The 26966-nt window shown below is 40.8% G+C and overlaps 3 protein-coding genes across 6 annotated transcripts in view; all 3 read right to left on the bottom strand.

Moving 5' to 3' along the window:
• Positions 1–26966, bottom strand: part of LOC138245662 (protocadherin gamma-C3-like) — an 830748-nt gene that overhangs the window by 622003 nt on the left and 181779 nt on the right. The window contains exon 1 of one of the 4 annotated variants that reach the window (XM_069199426.1): positions 18009–20748. The exons of the other annotated variants lie outside the window; for them this stretch is intronic. Within the exon in view, the coding sequence (XP_069055527.1) occupies positions 18009–20618 (2610 nt within the window). The 5' untranslated portion in view covers positions 20619–20748. Of the gene's footprint in view, positions 1–18008; positions 20749–26966 lie in introns of those variants that run through there. 4 annotated transcript variants of the gene reach the window in all.
• Positions 12472–15062, bottom strand: LOC138245790 (protocadherin gamma-B5-like). Its single transcript, XM_069199707.1, has one exon. The coding sequence runs from the start codon at positions 14947–14949 to the stop codon at positions 12472–12474; it is 2478 nt and encodes an 825-aa protein (XP_069055808.1). The 5' UTR covers positions 14950–15062.
• The window catches only part of LOC138245776 (uncharacterized), a 30990-nt gene continuing 28163 nt past the window's right edge, over positions 24140–26966 (bottom strand). Inside the window, 2 exon segments of the mRNA XM_069199669.1 lie at positions 24140–24151; positions 25061–26783. Coding sequence (XP_069055770.1) covers positions 24140–24151; positions 25061–26783 — 1735 coding nt within the window.

Below are 26966 nucleotides of genomic sequence, written 5' to 3'. Positions count from 1 at the left end.
TGCACTGATTCATTATTTACATGCATGATGACATGATAGGTTCATCATGTAATGGAACAAACCTGCAGGTAAGGGAAAGTTTTTTTAAAAGAAGTTATTTAATCCTCTATTCTTTCATGAGGAAACTACGACATTTGGAAAAATTGCATCAATCTGTAGCAGTAAAAACGCATGGTGCAAAATAATCATCTAGCTCTTGTAGTAGATCTTCCTTCATAGTTTCCAGTTTTACATAATTGTACCTGCTCAAGCTTTCAGGCCCTAAAAAGTGCAAGTGAATCATCTGTAGTTGCCATGCAGTTAATAAAGTGTTCCTTCCATGCTGGCCACTTAGACATGATATCTTTGTTCAGAAAAGTTAAAACAGTCCAACTGATGGAATGGAGGCGAGCTGTGAAGAGGAGCTAGAGATCCACAAAACACATGCTGAAAGGTGCACATACTGTTCCATTTAAAATACAGTATTCGTGCTAAGACATGCCCATACAGTCCCAATTAAAGTAGAAGAGTTCTACCACGTAGTGGAACTAGTTCAGCATTATCTGTGTTACTTTGCTGAGAATTGCTAACTCACTCAAGTTCAGAGTATGGCAATCATGTTGGACATTGTTCATGCTTTACAGGAACAACAGTTTTACTAAGAAGTGTTGGCACTGTTCAAGTTGAGATACAGTAGCCATACTGAGATGTCAATGTTATGTCCTACCTTAGTATAGCAACCCTGCTGAGTAATACTGTAATGGTCCCAATACTGGGAGCAGATAAAAGTAACCGAGAATACTGAGTGCACAGTTAACAAGCAGGGATTCTTGTGCTGAATTGTGTAGTTCAGAAATTTCAGAAAGGAACATATAAGCATGTATGTACCCTCTATCTATCTATCTATCTATCTATCTATCTATCTATCTATCTATCTATCTATCTATCTATCTATCTATCTATCTAATATACTTTTTTATTTATTTTACACAGTGACAGTTGCCACTGTGTAGTTATTTATATTGCCAGTTGACGAGTCTTCCCACCCCACCCCACCCCACCCCACCCCAACCTCATCCACTTCAGCTCCTTTGGAAGATCTTTACCCAGAAAGCAGGCTTTTTTATAATCTGGTGCAAATTTGGTCAGCCATTTCAGAGTACTTAAGCTTCAAAATGTATAAGTATCTAGTGATGTCACACTATAGAGGGAGCATGGGAGTACTACGGGACAAAAACACAAATGAAGCATTTTGACTGGCCAGTCCCACATGACTAGGAGCAGGTATGCAAAACCAAGTGATGTGATAAGCTGACCACAACATAAAGAGAAATGTTGCAACCACGATTTTCAAACGTGATGACTCGATCCCCATAACCTAAATATTAAAAGAAAACAACACATAAGATGGCAGGGTAGGGGCACTCTAAACACCTGGTCATTGTGGAGTGGTCTAGAGGGATCCCCAATCCATCGTGAGCCAAAGTGCAAAAAAAAAAAAAGCCTTGCAAAACTCAGCGTGCACCCCCTTCATCCCCATTAAAATTCATGAGTATAGTGAAGTTACCAGGGGATTACCATGGGATAAAAAAAAAAAACACCAAAAAGTTGGATGGGCATCTGCTGGTGTTGCATGATCATGGGGGGCTGGCCAGTAATCCAGGTATGTCCCGTTGGTCGCCTGTGGAGGGATGGGCACAGGGCCTCACCACAGGCCGGGCCCTGGGTCCATCCTCATGCCATGCATGGCCCTGTTGACCCACAGGGCATTGGGTGCCCAGCCCCAGGCCATGAATGGTGGGGAATTCTGTGCCCATGTGGGGGTTGGGGCTGGACCTGGCTGCAGGCTTCGGCCTTCTGCCCAACCCCCGCAGTGCATAGTTAAACGCCATGCACTGCAGATTGTTGGGATTGTTAGGTATCGGAATTAAATCTTAATTTTTTGTTTTTCTTTTTAAAAGCTAGAACTCCATTAAAAATACAAGGGTTAGCATGACATTATGTTGTTGCATGGGTTCTCATTATCCTAAAGAGACTACTAGATTTGGGCGACAGAATCACCTATACTGAGGAGGCTGATTCTGCCCGCACCATGGGAAGCCTGTTGGCCCAATCCGGGTTTGTTCTGGCTAACTAGCAGTACCACATCGCCACTCAAGAGCAGGGATGACTGGGGCAACCAGGGCGCATGACATAAATGACTCCTCGGGGGAATCGTGGTCACTCAGATCTCATCCGTTTCTCTCAGTTACATTAGTCTCACATATGCAAGTACAATCAGAGGCAGAGTATAGTTCAATAAGGTTTTATTGAAGTAACTACATCTTTGATAATAAAGCATGTATTGCAATAACTAGGACCATGAAGCACAATAAGATAAAAATTGTGACAAGGAGAGTAAAACACAACAATAACACTACCATATTGTCATCAAAGTTTATCAGGACAGTTCCTACCTAAGCTATGTTAGAGCACAGCATGTTAAGCTCCAATTCAGCCTTCCAGGTTCCCCCTGGGAAGACTTCATCCGTCATACCTGAGTAAGAGGCCTGTGGTCTACATAGGCAGCTGTAGCAAAGTAATCAGCATACAGTTGTTGTCATCTGGCTGGAATCTCCCTCTAACGTACATGGGTCAAAGTAGTGTTTTTATAATAAAACAGCTGAAGTTTCCAAGAAAGGATCCCCACGTAAGTGTGTGTATGTTTATGTGAACATTGGAAATAAAGCGTACCACTTTTGCCGGCAGCCTGTCTTACTGCAGCCTTGAGAAAAAAGCACAGAGTGAAAGAAATGACTTGTTTAAGAACGTAGTGCTGACCTAGGCGAAGAACAGCTAAATAAAGAAAATAGAACAAGACAGCAAATGTGGCTATTGTTAAAATAATATAATGAAGCTGAATAAAACATATCTAGGGTAAAGTGCACAGCGGCAGGCCTAGTTTACTAAAATAATATATATAAAACAATAGCTAAAATGGCTACACAACAATGTTAAGCATTGTAATATCTTAGTTTAAATTTTTTAAATCCTTAGAAATTCACTGCAATAACTGAAATGCCTAGTATACCCCTCTTCCCCGAAAGGGAGGTACAAAGCATACTACACATGAGGGATTTTATACTGGCCAAAAAAAAGAGGTGGAGTGGCCCACCTTGTATGGGGCTATGCATCCCATCCCTGAAGAGACAATACTGTTGTTCTGCCCCACAAGACTGAAATCTGGTAGTTTGACACTAATCTGCACCCTAGGGGGTAGACAGCGCAATGTCTACCACAGAGTTCAAAATGGCACCAATAAAACTGGTGCAGCCTGCCCTGGCATTGGGTCATACTCCCACCCTTGAAAGGACCTTCAAGTCTTTCTGCCCTTGGGATTCAGATAAAAGCTTTGCCCCAATGTCAGCTTTGTCCATAAGCTCCTCCCCCATTGGGGTAGAAAGTCAGTTAGACACTTATGATTTTACAGTGGGGGAAAAAAGGGGTGGGGTGTCCCATCCTTGTATTGGGCCATACTGTGACCCTCAAAATGGAACAATACATTCTTTCTTGAGCACTTGCCATGCAGTGTTGTCATTAATGATGTCATTAGTGATGCTATCAATGATGTCATAGAACATTTCATGAGTGACGTAATATATGATGTCATAAGCAGTGCACAGTGAAGACATAAGTTAGACCTGTGAATTTCTGTGTTTTTTTTAGTTTAAAACATTATGTTTTAACTGCCATTTTCCCCTAAGTATAACATCACTTGTTACCATAACTAATTATAAAATCCCTTTAATATTATTTAAGTGAATTTCTAGGTTTTCTAAATGTAAAACAATATTTTATTACCCTTCCCTACTATATCAACACTAAGTCATAAGCCATTTGGCCGTGCGAGGCATGAGGATGGGCACAGTCCCTGCACCCAACTGATTGTGGTGGCCAACCTTGCACAGTGCATGGCCTTTGGCCATGCACAGCATGGGTGCAGGCACAGGCCTGGCCTGTGAAGTTATCGCACCACTATGTATACATACATTTGTAACCTTAATTACTCAAAAATAACTAAATGGATTTAAACAATATCACAAAAAGCAAGCTATCGGGATCAAGACCTAGCTTCTGCCCTGTTCAGTGTAATTTGTTGAACCATTTTGGCTGTATTGTGGTTTAATTTTCCTATGGAAAATTGCATGGGGGAAATGTGCTGTGGGACTCATCTTTTTCTCAGCCCTTGCTTGATGGATCCCCCAAAACGTTCCACGAAAGAGCTGTGGGCTATGAACTTTTTTTGGGAAGGTTATGTAAAGATTTATCAAAAAACAATAAAATTGAAAGCAAACCAATAAAATCTATTTCCTATTGAAATAAAGTCCTATCTATAACTACAGAATATTTTTCTCAATTACATGGCTCCTACTGACACCAAGCCCCACCCTTATCATACTTCCATAAACCATTTTTCTCAGTGTGAAGATGATATTAATGATGTACTTACCATTCACCCTTCTTTGTGTTACTTTGTTTTTTTTCCGGGTCACTCGCATCCATCAAGACATCCAGTTTCTTTTCCAGCTGTTCCTCAATGTGTGTCTTGAGCCTCCTCCTTTAGGAACCCTGTCTCTCATCCTGTTGTCTTGACTCCCACAAATAACCTTCCTATTGTAGATGTTATGCTTGCAACTACTCTTTTTGTATTGGTTTTGGGGAACCTTTCTTCCTTGTCAAAATAATTAAAGTTGATAATTATTCCCAGTTAAAAAACAAGGTAGTACACTGGACATACCATCAGTTTTTGTTCTTTGTTAGGTCAAGTTATAGTGGTGAGACGCATTTCTTGGATTGGCCCAGATGTTAAATTTCTGGCAGGGGACTGTAGTGTAATCATTTTTTTATCTGGATGGCCTAGGTGGTCACATTGTGACATCTTTCTGATCCCACCCATACGATAAGCACTCTTACCCCCCCAAACACAAAAAGCAGCGTTACAGCCCTCTATTTGGGCTTCTTTTATAAAATCAAATTCCTCTCACAGACCAACATCACGCCAGCCCCGCAGGCCAACATGGGGCAAGCCCTCTGCTTTGGCAACAACCAACTGTATACTATTGATCCCAGCGTTCCAACTTGCAATAAATTTACATTTTTTTCTTCACATGACAGTAACGATTGATGCAAATTGCATTACTCATTGCCGAACAAGGATGTAGGTGATAGTACCATAAACACACCCAGTGTCTCAAATGTTAAGCCTCTTCCAACAACAGGTTGAATATATTGTTATGGAGCTTATCAGATGTCGGAAACTCTCCATTTCTGCACGGTCATCCCATATTGTTTTTGCTAGGCCCTTTATTTATGCTAGCCAGTGGTAAACTATGTATATGCTCCCTCTTTTAAGATGGTTGAATTGGTATCATCCTAACTGACATATTTCATTTATGTATAAGTTCCTGGAGTACGACACAATGCGTATTCACCGCCTGGAAGTCTGGAAGTTAACTAGCACTAGTAACCTGCAGCACCTATTGTGCCATCCACTACAGTGGCTGTGCAAACTTATCTCCAGTCCTACCTTGAGGACTCTGACTGTAGCAGTGTGAAATATGCTATTTGAATTGTCAAAATACACTCTTTTGACAGGACAAAACCCCCATTAAATATCAATAAGTCACAACAAGGCTGACTGCATGGTATTTGAAAGAAGGACTTCAAGAAATGTAATGCTAACATGTCCATATGGTGACCCAAAAGCTAATTTTCACTGTGGTGGCATGCACATCTACCCTTAGTAGGAAACCAGAGTGCAGATTCAAATCTAAATACTGTATTTTAAGAATGGGACTAGGTATAAAAACGACTAAGGAACTATTACAACTATTTTTATAGAAAATGCAATTCAATAATGAATTTGGAGTTTGATAAATATTAAAACAAAGTAGCTTTTAGAACAATACCTGTTCCCTACGTGAAAAACCTAGGGGCTAATTTGCATTTCCTCTACAGCTTCTCTCAGCCAGTGACTAGCATCTGAATAGATGTGAAAAAGTTATTAAATGCCTCTATGGAGCTACACAAAAGGTCACTGTGATTGACGGGATAACCTGCATGGGCAGGGATGGCTCCTTTGAGCTCCTCAAAAGGGTAGGTGATCTGAGCATCCTTTTTGACATTTTAGTGTCAAATACTGCTCAAGTGTCAAATCCAGACTGACAGGTCTGCTAGGTTTTATATATAACACTTGGTGTGCATTTTATTTCCAAACAATGCCAGCATAACCAAGGCAGCTGAAGAGACTTCCATATCTAAGTACCTTTTTTTAATAGGGTCACTGTGATTGTACCTCTACTTATTTGACTGCAGCTTGTATAACTAGATTGTCCCATCAACGTAAATGTTTTGCCTGTTTGCTCTCTTCCCATTGTAAGCTTAATTCACCTTTAAAAAAAGAAGCCTTGTTTGAGTTCTGAAGTACTCTAATGTAGAACCTCTTTTAAGAATGTTATCAAAGAGAAAGAATTGTCACTAAGGGATGACACTTCAGAACATTTAGATCACGCTTTGCCATTAGAGACCTTAGTGGTTTTTAGTGGCTCATAAGTTTTCCATTCTGTGAGGTGACCAATTAGTCTCTTATCGGTTTTTCTACCCCTCCTCGTGATTGGGTCAGACACTTTGACGTTTTTTATGATTTACAGCCTGATATCACTAAGATGGTCATCATTTTCCTCCAGTACACAGTTGCAAGACCCTCGTTTTTATTATGATACAGTGGACAAAAATATACATAAGGATCTGAAAGGTAAGACTCCTGCTGCTGATGAGGATACGTTTGATCTTAATAAGTGTGACCATAATTTCTGGGTCCCTCTTATTACCATGACCCTGAATGCAGCTATCACAAACTGTCTCCCACCCTCATTGTCACATTCACTATCTGTACATGTAAACAAAAAGGTAAGCAAAAGTGACCCACTTTGATAAAGGCCAATTTCTCTTATTTGCTTGATAGTAAAGGTAGTGGACTGAGTTATTTTAGGATGGCGCAGTATCTGGGCCACTGACAATTCTCTTGTTTTTGTCTTGAAGTATGGTTTTAGACTTGGATTAGGCACTATTGATAAGTGTCTAAACCTGCACTTTATTATTATACATAAATAAACATTGGCAAAACAGGGAGCAGTCCATACAGCATTCATGGATCTTAGCTTAGCATGCGGTCACCTAAATAGCAGCAAACTTTAGATATTATGATGTTGTTAGAGGTAGAATTATGAATTAGCAATTTTTTTGCATGACTTTCACTCAAATCTTACTCCAAGAGTAAGATATGGGCTGCGGGAGAACATACTAAATCATTTAACCTAAATAAAGGGTATGTTAAGGTTGGATTCTGGCCCTTTTCATTTTATACACACACCAATTAGATTACATTTTGCATTCAGCAGGCAAGGATGTGACAGTTATTCACAGTTGTCCTATTTCAGCTTTACTTAAAGCAAATAATGCAGTTTTAATGTCTAGGACAGATAACAGCCTCAAACCATTGTTAGACTCTTGATTTATTCATGAATAATTTAGATCTTATAACAAATTTTAGCAAATCACATAAAAGACGATTGGTCTAAAATCCACTAGGATGGGAACTTTCACAGTCAAGGAGCGACATATCAATAACCTTCCATCTTTTCCCTTTTTAGGGATGTTATTCAACTCTTCAAGCTCAATGTCTGGTATTCTTCAACTCTTCTAATTCATAGTCTTGCCTAATAATTAATAGAAGACAACTATTTTTTAAATGTATGTCATATTTTTTTGATTTTGTCATAAAGGTCTGAGGTTAAATGAAATCTCTTGTGCTCATGGGAACAGAATATGTTGGCTCAAATAATAAAGGATGTAACTTGCGATTCTGGGTGCCCTATTTTTGAGAGTCCAACAGTCATCCATAAGAAGGACAAGGGGTGGATTTGGGATCATTTTTTATCAGATGGAAATGCCCAAGAGAGGGCAGAGAATTAATGAAGCCCTCTGTCAGGAATATTGTTCAGTACAGACCATAAAGGGGGTAGCACCTTTTTTGGACATGGTCCCAGGATCCTGGATGCATATGTTGTTGTCTTGGTTTAGACTAGGTTCTATTAGATGGCTATTATGTTTTCCACAGACTCAATTTGGCTCGCCTAACATATGCTTTTATCCATGTGATGAAGTGGCTATCCAGACATTGCTGCACCATGTCGTTTTCTGCAAAGTTTTATCTCCCCATCACACAATGGTATTTATTGCCTCGTGTATGTAACCATAATTTTTGCCGGTGCAGAGTTGCACTGCTGTACTTGCAACAATTAGGATAGTCTTGATATGATCAGCTGTAGGCTCTTTTTTTTAAAGTGCAATTACCTTCTATGATCTTTTACTGGGACTTTTTGTTTTTACTCAACTTTGTATTTTTTCATTCTTATGTTTTTTGCTTTATGATATTAATTGTAATAGTATATTCATGTACGTTTGTATCTTTTATGATCTCCATTTAAGTGATTGAATAAAGATTATTGATTTATTGACAAGAAATCTCATCTTTTGAAATAGAGGAGAATAAATTCCTTAAACATCTTTTAACATTATCGTCCAGTTTACATTTTGACCTTATAAAACAGCTACCCGTGTTACTGTGGCTGTCAATCTGGTTGAAACATTAGCCATTCCTCTCCAAATGGATAATAAAGGACTGTCTCAGTTTAGATTTGTCTCAAATCATATTCAGTCTTCCTATTTTTGGTCCTGGCCGCCATGAGCTGTTTTTGAAGTCATACTTAATTGTCACGTCAGATGTGTATGGACGCGAGGGTACTTCCGAACCATCAGTAACCCTGAAAAACAGAAGCTGAATTTTGCAAACTGTGGTTAGATACCTTATTCTTTTGAAATTGGTGTCTATAATTGAGCCTTTTTTTATATTTGTTACAGTCACCATTGTGTTTTTACTGACAAGATTAAGGTTGAACTGTTACACTATTTCTTGTATGTGCCTGAATGTTAGTCATATTCTCCTTCCCTTAGCCCCTATAATTGTGATTCTTCTCTCTTCAAGACACCTTGCACTTTATTATGTTCTGCAAATGTTAGGGTCTGCTGAGTGAGAACTATCTTACATCGCAACTCAAGCATCTATGTTTTAGGCGTTATCGGATCTGTTTATCTGCAGGGCTGTTGCTAGTTTTTTGCCAGGTGCTATCAGTTAGATGATTATTAAACTTTCATTTCTGCACTATTCCTGCCTGCAATTTATCGAGCTGGCTATTTCAGTGTTTGTTTGCAAGGTTTGTTGTTTCTCCTATATTGTTCAAGAATGACTTTTTTTTAACCAATGCTGTTTGCAATTGTTTTTAATTGTCTTTTTTTTACGGCTCTAAGAATTCAAAACTAGAATCAAGATTTTAGGATGATGATTTACTAGTATCACACAACCCTACGATATGGAACATCACTGAATCATTGATGTGAGTTGTGCTCCATAGGAAAACTATGGGGACAACATAAAGCATTTGAGGTTACTAGTTGAACAGAAAGAAAAGTACCACTTATATAAAGGATTAAGATGATATATATTATTTGTTAGCACACAATGGTCATGTCAATGGCAAATAAGGATGTCCATCTTCATGAGCAGCCAGTCTCTGCCCCCCTCCACACACACACAGTACTTCTAATAGAAGTACTTGACGAGCACAGCATGACCCATATGTTTTTCATTTTACAATAATACACATTATTATTCAGAGCCATTGCTACTCTTTGAACACCATTTCTGGTGGACATTCTTCAGCAGAGGGTCAGTATTTCAGAATAGGGGAGTTTCTGAATGTACACAAAGTGGGCACAACATATTCCTAATTAGAATATGAATATGTTTTAACAACTATTTTCGAATAAGTGCCAGTCACTTGTGACATTTGTCAAGCATTAAATAAACTATTGATGCTAATTTTAGATAGTTTTTCATTTTGGGAGAGGAGTTTATTTTGCACACTTGACACTGGCCCGAATTCAGAGGACTTGGCACAATTTTACCTTCAACAACAGAGTAATGTAAATGGCTTTCAGAATCCCTGAGAAAATATGAAGAAAACTCATAAATGTTGCTACACTTTTTATGGAACAAAGACTTGGGAAATGTTGAATACTGTAAATGGAGAGAACGTCATTTCTTTACAAGCCACAAGAGGTCTTAGCACTTCCTTTAAGTAATTATTTTTCATTATGTGCAGAACTGGTGGGAGTGTTTTGTGATAGGATGCAGCAATGCAAAAACTGGCAAAGAACTCTAGCTACAAGTAAGGGTTAGAACACCTTGCTCATTTTAAGATTTCACTCTGAGCAACTAGCAGTGATAGTAATGAGGGAATCTATTTATCTCGGCCCATTGGTGCAACGACTTCATGGTTTTCTAGGTTTGTTTCTAAAACAGAACAGTGTAAGTTTGGAGATTCCTTTAAGGTATCACTCTTCTGAAATCAAAACTTAGCTGGCAGAGTAGTGGCAGTGGCATATTGGGAAGTCAGGCATTCGACCGGTGCCCAAGACCCACTGCCAAATGGCAGCTGAGGGCAGTTTTTTTCACCTGTACTTTTGTCAGGGATGGAGCCAATGAGTGATGCTCCTCTGAACATGAGGTGCCCCTCCCTTATCTAGCACCTACCGTGGACGTCCAATTGGTATTCTGTACAGAATGATCATGAACCAGCCCCAGCAGGCACAGCATGTAGTGCGCCTCCTCCTGTCCTGGCCTTAGGGCATGACACAGAGGCCTCACTTCGGGAGATGCTGCTTCTGAGCATCAGAGGTTACTGATGGGAACTATCAACAGAATTTTGTGTTTGTCCCTGCAATGGGTGGAGACACCACTGTTCATGGTACCAAACAAGGTATCCTTTCTATGTGACCGATCGGAAATCCAGAAAGAATGGACAAGCAAACCACAGCTGTACCCGTTATTTGCAGTTTTGCCACTTGAAAGACATATTTTGTCAGTAGGTGTCATCTGCAATGTTTTTTCTCTGTTTTAGAACACCGCAAGCGAGCATTTCAACTACCTTTATCAACGAAGGTCCCACAGAATATATTTGGAATTTGTTAGAAAGATCAGACCTTTGAACATGTACTTCTTCCTTGAAACAATCAATGCAAAATAAAGCCCTTTTCTCACTAAACAAGTCAAAATGAAATGATACAGACTAAGGCCCGAAGTTTAAAAGTTAAGACAGCAGTGAGTAATGTACTCTCTGTTGCATTTGCACTTATTTGTTTCCTCAAATGCAGCAATAATAATACAGCAGCATGCATACGGTTGCTGGTCATTGCCCTTGCATGTTACATTCTTGGCAGGGTGGGCTGAACTATTCATCTTTCTGAATTTGCAAATGGAGTATTACATTTAAAACACCTGTTACAGTGCTACAAAATGGGAGTGCAATGATGGAGTTTCAGTCCTGCCCTATGTTACTGACTATAGAAGTCAAAAAAGGCTTTATTTACAGCACCATTCTCCCAAAATTAGCCACCTGATACTAACCACACAATGCTGCGATCCATAAATGTGGGCCACTTGTGCCCGGACGTATTTTTGGTCACAATCTGACTCAGTGTAGTGGTTGTTTTTAATGATTCATTTACACAAATGCGTATTTTATTATTGGAGGGTTTGCTATTAATAAATGACAACAGCTTACCATGACATGCTTTAACTACATAATTGTAACAATGTTCCACAAATGCACCAGAGGAACCCACTGCTCCTTGACTTTGTCCGGATGGATGTGTTTCGCTCAGTTGATACTCTCACTCTTTATTTATCATTTGAATCGTTTACAAACTCCACGACTTATATGAAGTGTTATTGATGACCAGCCCATCCACTCGGAAAATAGTTCCAGCACCTCTATGTCATAAAAGACGCAGGCCTCGGCTATCAGCCTGACCTCTACCAATGAAGCGAAAATGTTTAATCAATTGACAATTGCCATACCTTACTACTTGAAAAGCAAACAATTAATTAGAAATGAAAAAAAATGCTCTTGTGTATCATTGACTTGCTTATGTAACAAATTTGTTTTTGAAAGGAAACTACAAACAGCAAATTTATCAATTAAATATGGTCTTTTATATAACAAAAGAACAAAGAGCGTCAAACCAAAGGGTTGGATTAATATTAGACATTCCACCTAAATCTGCAATATGTCCAGCTAACTGTACACAATGTACACATCATTATTTTTTGTATTGTCGATAAATATTCAGATGGGTGTAATTTGTGTCAAAATAAATAACTAGTTCACAAATATAGCCCATATATACACACTTTCCTGCCTTCATTATTCAAACAATGTAATATGAATTGCTGCACTATAGCCTGAACATTCAATCGCCGTTGATCTATTTCAGACAAATTATTAAAAATATACACTTCTCCGACAACCAGTCACTGAAGAAACAGAAACCTCAATGAAATACTGTACTAAATCTTAAAGGAACTGAATCAGAACTCACCTCTTGGGATCTCTCGTTGCCAATGGATCCTTCCACAGACTCATTTCCAATGCCTGAGTCATTCGGAGAGAAGAGGATGTCAGTCGACATATTTTGACTTGATCTGAGAAAAGTGAACTCATTTTGCTTAGAATCCAGGGCCACACCAACCTCGTAGGAGAAGGGCAAGGGCAGAGTCCCATTTTGGTAATTGGTTGAGAGCCTTGGGTCGATGTCAGGATAAAGAGCAGGGACTAAAGAGTTACAAACCATAGGTCCTTTGGGTCTTCTGCATCTGATAATCACTGCCAGCATTAGAGTTACAATGAATAAGAACGAAATTAAAATTAAAGCTGCAACTAAATAAACCTTCAAATTGGATTCATCATCAGCATCACCATAATGATTCCTTAGTTCAGGAATGGCCTCCTGTAGATCTTCTGTAAAGACCACTCGGAGTGTAGCAGTGGCTGACAGAGGTGGCTGACCATTGTCCTTAACTAATATGACCAGGTTTTGTTTGTGTGGCTCCTTCCTCATAAAGGTTCGTGATGTCCTGATTTCTCCAGTATGGAGTCCTATTTTAAAAAGAGAGAATTCTGGTGCCTGCAGCAGATGGTAGGAGAGCCATGAGTTGTGTCCCGAATCAGCATCCACAGCAACCACTTTTGCTACCTGGTAACCAGAATCTGAAGAAGGAGGGACCAACTCGAAAAAAACGGAATCATCAGAACTTGGTACTGGGTAAAGAATTTCAGGAGGGTTATCATTCTGGTCCAAAATAAACACTCTCACAGTGACATTACTGCTGAGAGGAGGAGACCCAGCGTCCTGAGCCTTGACCTGGAACTGAAACTCCCTGAGCTGCTCATAGTCAAAGGCGCACTGGGCGTAGATCACACCAGTCTGGGAGTTAATAGAGATGAAGGAGGAAAGAGGGATATTGTCGCTATTGTTATTTAGGATGGAATAAGTGATATGAGCATTTTCATCCAAATCGAGATCCGATGCTTGAACCCGGTAAACAGAAGCACCAGATGGATTGTTCTCGGGGACAAAGATTTGATATGAAGATTGGTCAAAAGCTGGAGAGTTATCATTTGTATCGGACAGCTGTAATCGGACAGTCCTTCTTGTGGCAAAAGGTGGTGTTCCTTTGTCTGTGGCTGTAACTGTTACGTTGTATTCGGGAGCTTTTTCCCTGTCTAATACGTTCGATGATACAAGTTTGTAAATATTTCCAGAGGATGGTATCAATTTAAAAGGCATCCGTTCGTCAATATGACACTCCACCTCTCCATTTTCTCCAGAATCTCGGTCTCGGATATTGATCAGCGCTACCACTGTGCCTGGAGCGGAGTCCTCTGGAACTGGGCTGGTGACAGATGCAAATGTTATTTCTGGAGCATTGTCGTTGACATCAAAAACATCTATAAGTAACACAGTTTGGGCAACATGCCCTCCTCCATCCTTGGCATTCACCACCATTTTGTAAGAATTGGCCTTCTCAAAGTCGAGAAGCCCCTTGATTTTAACTTCTCCAGTATCGCCATCCAAACTGAAAGTATTAAGCGCACTGTCTGAGATGCTGGTAAAAGAGTAGGTAATTTTGGAATTTGAACCGTCATCCTCGTCCGTGGCTTTTACCTGAAGCACCACTGAGTTATTTGCTGCCCCTTCACTAATGCTGGCTCTGTAGACCTCTTGGCTGAACACCGGGAAATTGTCATTGGCATCAAGAACATTAATATTAATGTCCACGGTGCTGGATCTGATTGGATCTCCCCCGTCATAGGCGGTCAGAATTAAACTGTGTTGACTTTGTTTTTCGCGGTCTAAACCTTTCTCCAAAACTAATTCTACAAATGTGAGGCCGTCGCGGCTTCTGGTTTCTTCTATGCTAAAATGTTGGTTACTGCTCAGCTTATAACCCTGGAGGGCGTTGGAGCCAATATCAGGATCTCGGGCATTTCCTACTGCTAAGCGCGCTCCCGGCAACGAGGACTCCAGGATGTCTAAATCAATCGAGTGCTTAATAAAACTCGGGGGGTTGTCATTCGTGTCCTGGATTAGCACTTCCACGTGAAAAACATTCATTGGGTTATCAGCAATAGTATCGAATCTGATGGAACAACTGGTTGCTTCTCCGCACATTTCCTCCCTGTCTATTCTGTCACTCACGAGCAGGTCCCCACTGGCTGCGTTTATTGTAAAATACGGATTCTCCGCAGCAGACACCACCCGAAGATTTCTGTTTGTCACGTGCCTCAGATCTAACCCCAAATCCTTCCAAATGTTTCCAACAATAGACCCTCGTTGTATTTCTTCTGGGATGGAGTACTGTATCTGTCCAGAAACTGTCTCGCAGAGCCAAAAAAGAAACAAAAATACGCGCACTTGCCGCATTCCGCTTCCTTCTGCTGCTCCGGTGCGAACAGCTGTTCCAGTCATGATCCACTCTCTTCAGTACTCAGAAACGCCCAGCCTTAAGGAATGTCCAAATTAAAGCACGCTCCGTTAAAATCCAAATGGTTCTGAATCCCAATAGTCGCTAGAAAGTCAGTCGGTGTTTCGGCAGGGAAAGCAGAGCCGTGAACTCCCTGTCGAGCCGCTGCCTTGTCGTATGACTGTGCAGTAAAATTGAGAGTCTCGAATGGCTCTCAGGCTCCGGTTGTCGCGTTAAACTGGACAACAGCGGCTCCATGTGGTTAAGTCTTAAAACTGCATTCGTATTCAATAGAGCACACTTGAAAGGCAAACCCTTTACCACACTAGACTAGGCCCATATGATTAAAATGCTCTTTTATATAGATGCGAAAACAACTAGGCCCATATTTATACTTTTTTTGTGCCGCATGTGCGTCACTTTTTGACGCAAAAGCGGTGTAAACTTACAAAATACAATTATATTTTGTAAGTTGCGCCGCTTTTGCATCAAAAAGTGACGCAAATGCGGCGCAAAAAAGTACAAATATGGGCCTAGTTGTTTTCGCATCTATATAAAAGAGCATTTAAATCATACACGCAGGCCATAAACACATAATAAATGCACACCTTCCACCTTCGGAACACCAGACAAATTACAGCATTTCACACAACGCGGATCCCCTGGTGTAAGATCCACCTCTACAGACAACATCATGCTAAACAAGTATAGGGAGGCGTTGAGATCATGACCCTACCTGCGGCAGATTAAGTAGACTTAAAATACATCTAGGTCTATATTTATACATTTTTGTGCCGCATTTGTGCAATTTTTTTGCGCAAATGCGGCGCAAGCTTACAAAATAAAGGGGCATATTTATACATTTTGGTGAAAAACTGCACTAACGCAGTTTTGCACCAAAAGGTTTAGGACCGTCTTGCGCCATTCCTGAGCACCAGCCGGGCGCCATAGTTATGGAATGGTGCAAGCCAGTGCAAAGGAAGGGCCAGCATAAAAAAAGGACGTTAGCCGGGTGGGGCTGACCGTATGGTAGAAGGGGGATTTGCACCAAAAAATAATGTTAGGCTGTTTAGAGTAAAAAAAAAAAAAAACTCTAACTAGCCTAGCGTCATTTTCTGATGCAAAACCATCCATTCCACATGACTCCTGCCTGCACCCTGTGCCATGCAGTGGGCCCCAAGTTGGGCCCTCGATGGCATTTTGATTTTAAAAAAATTACCTACTTATACTTACCCTATTGACCTGGGATGGGGTCCCCCATCCTCCGGTGTTGCTCTGGTGTTGGTGGGGGTGTTCCTGGGGATTGAGGAGAGCACCTGATCTGACCATGGCGTTAAAAAATGGTGCAAGCTTTGCACCATTATTTAGCCCCTCCTCCCACCTGTGGATCATTTTAGAATTTATGGGGTTAGCACCATTTTTTAGATGGGAATGCCTACCTTGCATCTCATTGATGCAAGGTAGGTTCACACATCTAAAAAATGCTGCAAACTCCAATATTTTGAGGTTAGACAGGTCTAACGTCAAAATATAAATATGGAGTTAGTTTTGTGCAAATTGGGTATAAATATGCCCCATAGTTGTATTTTGTAAATTTGTGCTGTTTTTGCGTCAAAAAATGACGCAAAGGTGGCACTAACTTTTCAGAAATTAGGACCCTAGTGGCTTGGAATGTATGCACACTCAGGGCCTGATTTCTGAAAAGTTAGCGCCACCTTTATGTCATTTTTTGACGCAAAAGCAGCACAAACTTACAAAAATTATGGCCCATATTTATACTTTTTTTGTGTCGCATTTGCGTCCTTTTTTACACAAAAGAGACACAAACTTACAAAATATCATTGTATTTTATACGTTTGCGCCACTTTTGTGTAAAAAAATTACGGAAAGGTGGCACTAACTTTTCATAAATCAGGCCCTCAGTCTGCTCACACACAATCCTCCTTCCCACACCAGGTCTTAAGCAGACCCATTTCTGCATATCTTGAGCTGAATCTGTTTATTTTAAATATGTGCACATGGTAATGCATTACTTTGCTACAAAGGTCACTTGGGAAAAATTAGCAAAAAAGATAACACACATAAAACATACCCAGTTTCAATGGTTCTCTTCTGTTTCATGTTGATGAAAGTATTTTAAACTAAAGTCCACTCAGTGCTAATTTGTTTAGGATAAATCAAATCGCGGGTGAGTGTGATGCACACAGAGAGATCCGTGGCGTGCAATGTGATGTAAATCTTAAACTGATCTACTGGTGTTGATGGGGGACTTCACGCAAAAAAAGAAGAAACTGGGTCAGCCCTAGGGATACAACATCCAAAATGTGTGTAGTGAACCGGTGTGAAATCTTGTGCAAACAGGTAAACACTTCATTTATTGAAAAATGTCCCATGTGTGTTTGCGCAAAACGTACAAGAATGTAGCAGGGAATCACATATCTGGTTTTGTATCCGAAACCCACACCACCACTGTTAGAACTCCACAATGATTTTACTGCAAAGACAATCAAGGCGCACATTTATTTAGTAAGCACATGGGAAGCCTTATGGGGGGGTGGGGAGTGGGGGGGGTACATAAGAGATGCTAAAGAGTTCCAGCTGTACCCATGTCTAAAAGGTGAAATCGATTTCCTATCATATAATATTTTTCTTATACTTTTTTCAAAGCAATAAATAAGAAATTGCTAAGAAAGCGCTCTTCTGTTGACACACGTTGTACTCGTAGAGACAGGTTAACTGAAAGGCTCAGGAACAACGTCAAATGGATCTACTTATAATATAAAGGATTTTGCATGCAATATATCTGTCCAATTCGAGCTGCCATGCGTCTGCTTTGTACTACGCTGAGTATCATCTTGCCAAAGAAAGTCAAAGACCTGTTTATGGCGATAGGCTAAGAGCAAGCTGTTTCGTTCTATGTATTTATTTTTACCGAACACACTTTTATTAACAAATTAACTCTGTGTGAACACTGAGTCCTTTATCAAATGCAGATGGACTTATACAGCAGCTTAGATTTTAAAGAAAACAAAAAACGAATTAGTGTTAAAAAAACAGGTCTTACCGGAATAGTTGGGTGATCCTCTTTACTTAACCCCAAAACATCTTCAACAAGGAGAGGTCCCTGAGGTTCATAATCCTGGTTTCCTGAAAGAGATTTTGAGTCGCCTGAATTAGGGTATTGAAGTTTGCCTTTCCCAGAGTTGGTTAAATAGACGTCATGAGAATAGTTTTGTAGAAAAGTTCTGATGCCATCAATGCCCACGAACTGAGAGGCCGGAAGTGCATTAAAGTCCACCATGGATGACTCACTGAGCTGAGATTTCCTCCAGTTGTGAAGCCTGATGGCCAAAAGAAGAATGATCAGGAAAAGGAACAGGAAGGAAACAACAGCAACAGCAATCACTAGATACAGCGTGAGGTCTGACTCCATGTCCGCAGGAGCTGAAGGGTCACTTATATCATGAAGCATTTCCGGCATGCTGTCTGCCAGCACTATGGTGACTGTAACTGAAGAAGAGAGAGGAGTCTGTCCATTGTCCTTCACTAGGACCACCAGGAATTGTTTTATGGCGTCTTTTTCCATAATGAGACGGGCTGTCCTGATTTCTCCAGTGTGAAGACCTACAGTAAACAGTCCATGGTCTGTGGACCTCAGCAGCTGGTAGGAGAGCCAGGAATTCTGCCCAGAGTCAGCATCGACAGCGATCACCTTAGTGATCAGATAACCTGGTTCAGAGGAGCGAGGAGCCATCTCCACTCCAGAGGAGCCATCTGTGGGGGGTGATGGGTATAATATTTTAGGAGTGTTGTCATTCTGATCCAGTATGAAGAATGTCACAGTGACATTACTGGAAAGAGATGGAGAGCCGCCATCTTGTGCTTTTACTTTAATGTGAAATTCTCTGAACATTTCAAAATCAAATGTTTGAAGTGCATAGATAACACCAGATTCAGAATTAATGGACATGTAAGAAGACAACCGTATACCACTAATGTCTCTTTCAATGATGGAGTATGTGATTTTCGCATTTTCTCCCCAATCAATATCTGTAACTTTAATGGCAAAAATAGACGTTCCTTGCAGTAAGTTTTCCATTATGTAGGCGCTGTAAGACATTTGTGAAAATACTGGTGAGTTGTCATTTTCATCCATAATCTGCAGGTTTATGGTTCTGCTTTTAGAAAGTGGTGGAATTCCACTATCTACGGCTGTAATTGTTATGTTATATTGAGAAACATCCTCCCTATCCAGAACACCGTCAGTCACCAAACTGTAATAACTCCCAACTGACCTCTTTAACTGAAAGGGAAGGTGAGGAGGGAGGAAGCAAGTGACCACACCGTTGACTCCAGAATCTCTATCAAATATTTCCAGAAGAGCAATGACTGTTCCAGATGGGCTGTTTTCTGAAACTTCTTGGAGAACAGATGACATCAAAATCTCTGGGCTATTGTCATTCACGTTAATGACCTCTATCAAAATTTTGCACCGTGATGAAAAGCTTCCATCACTTCCCTTGATTTCAAATTCAAAAACTTCATATTCTTCATAATCCAGCTGTTCATTTAATGATATTTCCCCTGTGGCAGAGTCCAGTTTGAATTTATTTATAGCCATATCTTTAATTTTGTGGAATGAATAGTGTACTTCCGCGTTCGATGCCTGGTCAATATCAGTAGCTCTAACATTCCCCACCACAGACCCCTTGGGCGCATCTTCCCGCACAGTAAATTTATAGACAGACTGGTCGAACACAGGGACATTGTCATTCACATCCTGCACGTTGATGTTAATCTGCATTGTGCCCGATCTGACCGGATCCCCTCCGTCTGTGGCTGTCAGGATCAGTTGGTGAAGATCCTGTTCTTCCCTGTCTAGAGGTTTCTCTAGGACAAGCTCGACACTATTTGCTCCATCTGCACTATTTTTCACATCTAGGGTGAAGTGTTCATTTGCTTCGAGCTGATAGTTATGAACAGAGTTTACCCCTTCATCTGAGTCCTGAGCCTCGGGCAGCACAAAGCGTGTTCCAAGCACAGTGTTTTCAAGGATTTGCAAGAACATTTTTTGATCAGCAAAGTTGGGCGAATTGTCATTAATGTCTTTAATTTCTACTTCGATTGCATACACCTTCATCTTCTTCTCAGAAAACATTTCTACATTTATCTGACATCGAACGAGGTGCCCACATAACTGTTCCCTGTCAACATTTTCATTTACATATAAATGCCCGCTGTGTACATTGAGATTAAAATACTGCTTCCTACCTCTGGACACAATCCGGGCTCCGCCTTCTGATAACTCCTTTGTATCCATTCCCAGATCCAAAGCCACATTCCCAACAAAAGATCCTTTCGATATTTCCTCGGGAATGGAATAACGCAGCTGCCCAGAAGCGGCTCCACAGACTGTCAGCAGAGTAACAAGAAGCAGCAGAGGAGACCCGGAGTAACAAAACCTCGATATCTGAGCCCCGGAGTAACAGCCCTTCGGTGAAAACCGCCTTGGTGTTTGACCCCCGGAGTAGCAGCGTCTCGGTGTCTGAGCCCCGGAGGAACAGCGCCTCGGTGTCTGAGCCCGGGAGTAACAACCTTTTTGTGTCTGAGACCCTAACTGACGGAATCGCGATGTCTGCGACTCGAGGTAACAAAGTCTCTCTGAATGAACCATGGCAGGCAGAAGAGTCAATCGGATTACCACTAACTCTAGAGTAGGAATCTGGTATTTAAATCTAACGCCACGGCAAGGTAAGTAGCGAAGACTCTTCACAGCCAACACCGCTTGAGACGGGAATGGTTTCCTGTGAAGCCCTCGGATTCATCCAGTGCAGTGTAAGAATCACGTGATCTGCAGCATTACACCCTGTCTTTCTCCATCTACTTGGTAAACAGCGACGCTCAGTGTCTCAGTCACTAACTGCATCCAACTCTTACACACCGGGATTGTTGCCGCAGAGTGGGAATCCAAGTTCTTTACTTTCCCCTCTTTTAGCTGAACATCCCATGGTTGAGTGAAGATCGAGAAGAAAGAGACCCTGACCCTCCTTTCGGACTCCACCTTCACTGTTATTCAGTACGGGATAATGAAAGATAGAACGATGCATCGACATTACTATGGTGTATTTTATTGGAGCTGGTGATCTGCAAGACAGGACACCTTATGTAAACTATTGTACCGGGGTCTGATGCGATAAGTCTTTGGCATCCCAGTGTGAATACGTCATTCTATTTGTAGTATACGGGTTAATTTTTTCTCCATCGGCCACCTTATAACTCTGTAGTGCATGCATTCTTCTTGCACTCTTCACCTCCACAGGCGCATTTTTTAAAATGTATTTACATTATTTTTTGCGAAACTCTACTAGGTCCTTAGTTTCACAAAGCAGGCAAAGCTACGGTATTCTACCTCCAGCTGTTCTTTTGATCTGTTGCAATCTAAGCCAATCACGCAGCATGAGAACGCTGTGCACAATTTACATCGTTTTAAAAAGCCGAGTTTGAACCCAATCACAATGACGGCGCCTTCATTTCCGAGACTAACTGACTACACGACCCTTCCCTCTGAGAATGATAGGCGTCCTTCTTAAAGGATGACGGTTTTTCGCTCTTATGACGATCATCACGCAAGTAGGGTGGCTTTATTACATTGTCCTCAGTACTGACCCGCACGTGTCAACGCAGTCTTGTTCGGGCCTCGATATTAACTTAAATCTCCAAACTAAACATTTGCTTCCTGGGTTAAAACGTATTATAGTAGTGTTCGTTCATTGCCATTCGTCTCGGGCTAGTTCATACTGTCACTTTGTACTAGAATCCGATTACCTTCTTGTCCTTATTCGAGACCAATAAAAGATTTAGTTCACCGACAAGTCGACGAGTTCTCGTCGAAATAATATATGCACCATTTAACTCCACTATAAAAAACACTTTCAGCGTGTGCCAGGCACTAACAATCATACATGAGACAATCAAACCAAGCTTATATCTGTACACATTACCGCTAGACGAACATTTCCTATTCACAAAGAACATGCCTCTCCGTGCTGAAGTACACAGGACATATAAAGGCTGTTAAGATCACTACAATTATGGGGCGTATATGAAGACAGCATGCCCATGTTGTGAACGTCGGACGATGAGCCAAATTTATTATTTACACTGCAGAAACAACTCATATGTTTGCACTACACGTCAACATGAATAACTTCCAAGCGCAAAATGAATAATATGGTGATGTTTAATGTCCAGATAAGGATTCTCTATTACAGTTAATTGTTTGAGGAAACACTTGTGATTTATGTACTGATTTATGTACTGAACAACATTCAATCAGTATGTGACTTCCGCTTATATCGTGATTCTAATACAATCATGAAAAATTACAAACCTAAGGATAGCCCTCATTGTTTTCAAATTTAATTGCTCACTTTTGACACGTCTTTAAGCCTCACTCTCCTGCTCACAGGACCACAAACATTTCATTATGTTGTTTCTAAAGGCCTTCGCTAAGTATACACAAACAAAACGTACCATACGAAATACATATTCCTGCTCTATTTCCAAAGGTTCCCCCAACGTGGGGAGAGCCAAACATATTTCAGCATGCTGTGACCTCACTTGGGGCATGGAGAAAGCCTTTGAGGTCCTTAGGAAGGGTTGTGGCGAGATTGACGCACACAGGTGAGACCCCAGAAGCACTAGAGTGCTTCCGGGGTCGCTGTGCCCATATAAGGCAGAGCGAGATGGCAAGTGGGTCTTTTTTCCAGCTCACTGCCCTGCAAGACGGTCGCCGTATCGGACCACGAACTGCCACTCAGACCTTGGCCTGGATTTTTTGTTTCCCCTCCCACCATCCTCTGAGTAATTAGGTACCGGGAAGTGGACCGCTTGGGTTTGTGTTGTGCTGAGAGGGTTTTATGACAATTGCTAGCTGACTGTTTTATTGGAGCTCATCTGGAGTCATGGCGATTATCTGTGCTGTGTATACCATTTTTTTTCCTTGTGTGTATGGTTTAATATGTCGTATTTATGGTTTTTGTAAAGCGGGTGAGGTCTTTATTGATGGAACAGTTCGGATACATGCAAGGCATCCTTTTGAACCAAAGTGACAGAGGGGTACCAGGATCCTCCAGGGGGTGGTGTCTCCAAGTATAAAGCTTCCAGGGGTAAAGAAGGAGGGGACTCTGCTATCAGTCATGATCTCACTCGTCAAGATATGATATTGAAGGATGCACAGGAACAACTTTAGCTATGTATAGGAAACTCCTGTGCATTAGTGTCTTTGTTAATGTTAGGACTTAATTTCTGTAAACAGAGATGCAATACCTGTTTTAAATAAATAAGGCCGGGGGTCTTTAGATCAATAACCCAATTTGTCTTGTTCTGTTGACATTATATGAAGTAAGTATTGTAGGTGGCAGGGTGTCCTGAGTGTGTGGTTGCCAAATTAGTAACTGCCTGGCTATAAAAAGAAGTGCCAGATTCTCTTTAAGGCTATGAAGATGAGCATGGATTACACACACACACACACACACTTCATGAAATATCAAATCAAATCAAAACAGGGTTTATAGAGCGCAACTACTCACACATGAGGGTCTCAAGGCGCTGAGGTGATTTGTCTCCCAAACATGTTGCTTTATCTCCTGGCAATGAGTACTTATCCCAGATTTCATTAGAACAGACAGGCCAGTTTCAAATTAACTGTTTACAAATCTTGAATCAGGATGATAATCAGTGATTCTGTGGCCTTTACATACCTTGAGCTGGAGAGTGTTTAAACAACAACCGGAAACCTCGCCCTGCAAGAAGGCTTGAGAAGTTTCCTGACTGAAAACGTCAGCCCATGAGCAGTGATGGTTTTCTCAATCATCACACTCCACTCTATATATTTATGTTAACAGTGTGGAACAGACACAAAGTTTGTGAGAAAGTTCCCAGGATAGTTACAAAATGTGAACTGAGGGCATCTGCTCTCAAACCACGATTCACCAAAGGCACACAGTCCCACGCAATGCAACCCACTTACTCCTTTGGAAACTGCGAGTCTAGCATCAGCCGCAAACAGGACTGAAATCTCAGTAATTGCTTTCGACCATTTAACATATTTATGTCAATGTTACAGCTCTGCTATAAATTCCCTGCATTTACTTCTCTGTTTAATGCAAAGCGCTCTCACATCTCTGCATAGAGTCACAAACCATGCTATAAAACAAATAAAAACAAATACATACATAAAGAATCATCATTCCAACAAACAACACAGTTTCATGTACAACAAAGAAGCAATATTTAGCAAGTATAAAGTTAAGCGTAGAAGCATGTGATGATGATTCAGGGAAACTATGTCCTAGAGGTCACTTCTAACCAGTTTTCAAAATAATGATAATCATAATGAAAGTAACAACAATAATAATAACAGAAAAGAAGACAGGTAAGCATGGGTGCTACTGAGGTTCACTGTAAAATGAGTAAATGCATATTACTTTCCACATGTACTTGTCGTCCCTTAAATCCTGTGTAATTGACATGGAGGCAGTGATATTTTCACACAACTTAAAATGTGGAGCATAATGACTACACTTCTTAAGATATACTCTACATAAATATATTATTTTGTCATTTAAACAAGTCCGATTTTTCCAAGATAATGAATGTGTTTTATATTGCTTGAAGTTGTTCAGGTTTCTAAAGTTGAAATTATTTAATATCTCTAAAGGCAGTGCAAGGGTTCGACTGCAACCTTTTCTCGATCATAGCTGGACATGTTTTGAAAGTGTAAAATAAAACGATGGAAAAACTACAAATGAGTTAAGCCATATATAGATTGTAAGTTATGCACTCCAAAATAAAATCATTTCTGAAAATAGAAACTGGTCGTCTTTTTTCTACTTTAAAAAATTTTCAAGTAAAAGAGCTCATCATTTCTCATCCTTCTGATTTACTATGAGGATAATTAGGCTGCGTTTGACACATCTTACTTATTAAAAGCTGTGTAGCAGAGCACAAAATAGTTTTAGCTTTCCATTAGCTAAAACCGATTTTTTACAAGTTAAATATGCTGCATTTTTAAAAACAGTTCAAACAAATGCATTTCTGAAGAAGTAAACATACATGGATAAACGGCTGGTTCTCTGTGGTTATACTTAAAAAATCTTCAATGAGGGTAGCCCTGGTTTTCTCGCAATTATTATTTTCAGACAAGGAATTTGAATGGTTTCCATTTGGGAAATTACATTGGCTTTTTACAGGATCTGCTGATAAATGGTCAATGTTAGAATACGTCTGAAGAAAGCTTCTGACTCCATTAATGCCCACAAACTGAGAGGCAGAAAGAGCATTGAAGTTAACTCCGGGTGACTCACAGATCTGAGATTGTCTCCAGCGGTGAAGCCTGATGGCCAAAATAAGAATGATCAGGAAAAGGAATAAGAAGGAAACAACAGCAATCACTAGATAAAGTGTGAGATCTGACTCCATGTCCGCAGGAGCTGAAGGGTTACTTATATCTTGAAGCAGTTCCGGAACACTGTCTGCCAACACTACAGTGATTGTAACTGAAGAAGAGAGAGGGGTCTGTCCGCTGTCCTTCACCAAGACCACCAGAAATTGTTTTACAGCATCTTTTTCCAGAATGGGACGGGCTGTTCTGATCTCTCCAGTATGAAGACCTACAGTAAACAGTCCCTGGTCTGCGGACCTCAGCAGCTGATAGGAAAGCCAGGAATTCTGCCCTGAGTCAGCATCAACAGCGACGACCTTAGTGATGAGATATCCTGGTTCAAAGGAACGAGGGGCCATCTCAACACCAGTGGTGCCATCTGTGGGCGTAGTTGGGTATAATATTTCAGGGGTGTTGTCATTCTGATCCTGTATACAGAATTTCACTGTGACGTTACTTGTAAGAGATGGAGAACCGCCATCCTGAGCCATCACTTGCACCTGAAAATCCCTGAATTCTTCAAAGTCGAACGACTGAAGCGCATAGATGACACCAGAGTCAGAATTAATAGCAACACGAGAAGACAACAGTGCATTTCTGAATTGTCCATCAATGATGGAGTAAGAGATCTTGGCATTTTTATCCTGATCCAGATCGGTTGCCTTAGCTACAAAGACTGAAGTGCCTTGGGGTATATTTTCCATTATGTAGGCGTTGTATAAAATTTGCTGAAATACTGGTGGGTTGTCATTTTCATCTATCATTTCTAAGTCTAGGATTGCCGTTTTGGACAGAGGAGGAGTACCACTGTCGGTAGCTGTAACCATTATATTATATTTTGATACCTGCTCTCTGTCTAGAACGTCATCACTTACCAAACTGTAATAACTCCCAACTGAGTTCTTTAAATGAAAAGGAAGGTGAGGAGAGATTGAAGACGTGACCCTCCCATGTTCTCCCGAATCTCTGTCAAATATTTCCAAAAGGTCAATGACTGTGCCCGCGGGACTACTTTCGGACACTTGTTTGAGTACAGACGACATCAAAATCTCAGGACTGTTATCATTACCATTTATAACTTCTACAAAAACTTTGCAACGCGCTGACAGACTTTCGTCGCTTCCCTGAACCTCAAATTCATAGAATTCGGATTCTTCTAAATCCAATTGCCCAGTCAATGTTATTTCCCCTGTGGTAGAATTCAGTGTGAAAGTTTGTAAAGCTTTATCCTTGATTTTGTCAAACGAATAGGTTATTTTTGCATTTGAACCCTCGTCAACATCGGTAGCCATGACAGTTGCCACAATTGTCCCCTTAGGCACACCTTCTAACACACTGACCTTGTAAACAGTATGGTTAAAAATGGGAGCGTTGTCATTGGCATCAAGAACTTCGGGCCAGATGTAGCAACCCTTTTGCGAGTCGCAAACGGCGAAAATCGCCGTTTGCGACTCGCAAATGTGGGTTTGCAATGCACAAATGCATATTGCGAGTCGTTACCGACTCGCAATATGCATGTGCGACTCGCAAATAGGAAGGGGTGTTCCCTTCCTATTTGCGACTCGCAATGGTATGCAA

Source organism: Pleurodeles waltl, chromosome 7 (assembly GCF_031143425.1).
Source record: "Pleurodeles waltl isolate 20211129_DDA chromosome 7, aPleWal1.hap1.20221129, whole genome shotgun sequence".
In the NCBI taxonomy this organism is placed as follows: domain Eukaryota; kingdom Metazoa; phylum Chordata; class Amphibia; order Caudata; family Salamandridae; genus Pleurodeles; species Pleurodeles waltl.
This window is presented reverse-complemented; position numbering and strand designations above follow the sequence as displayed.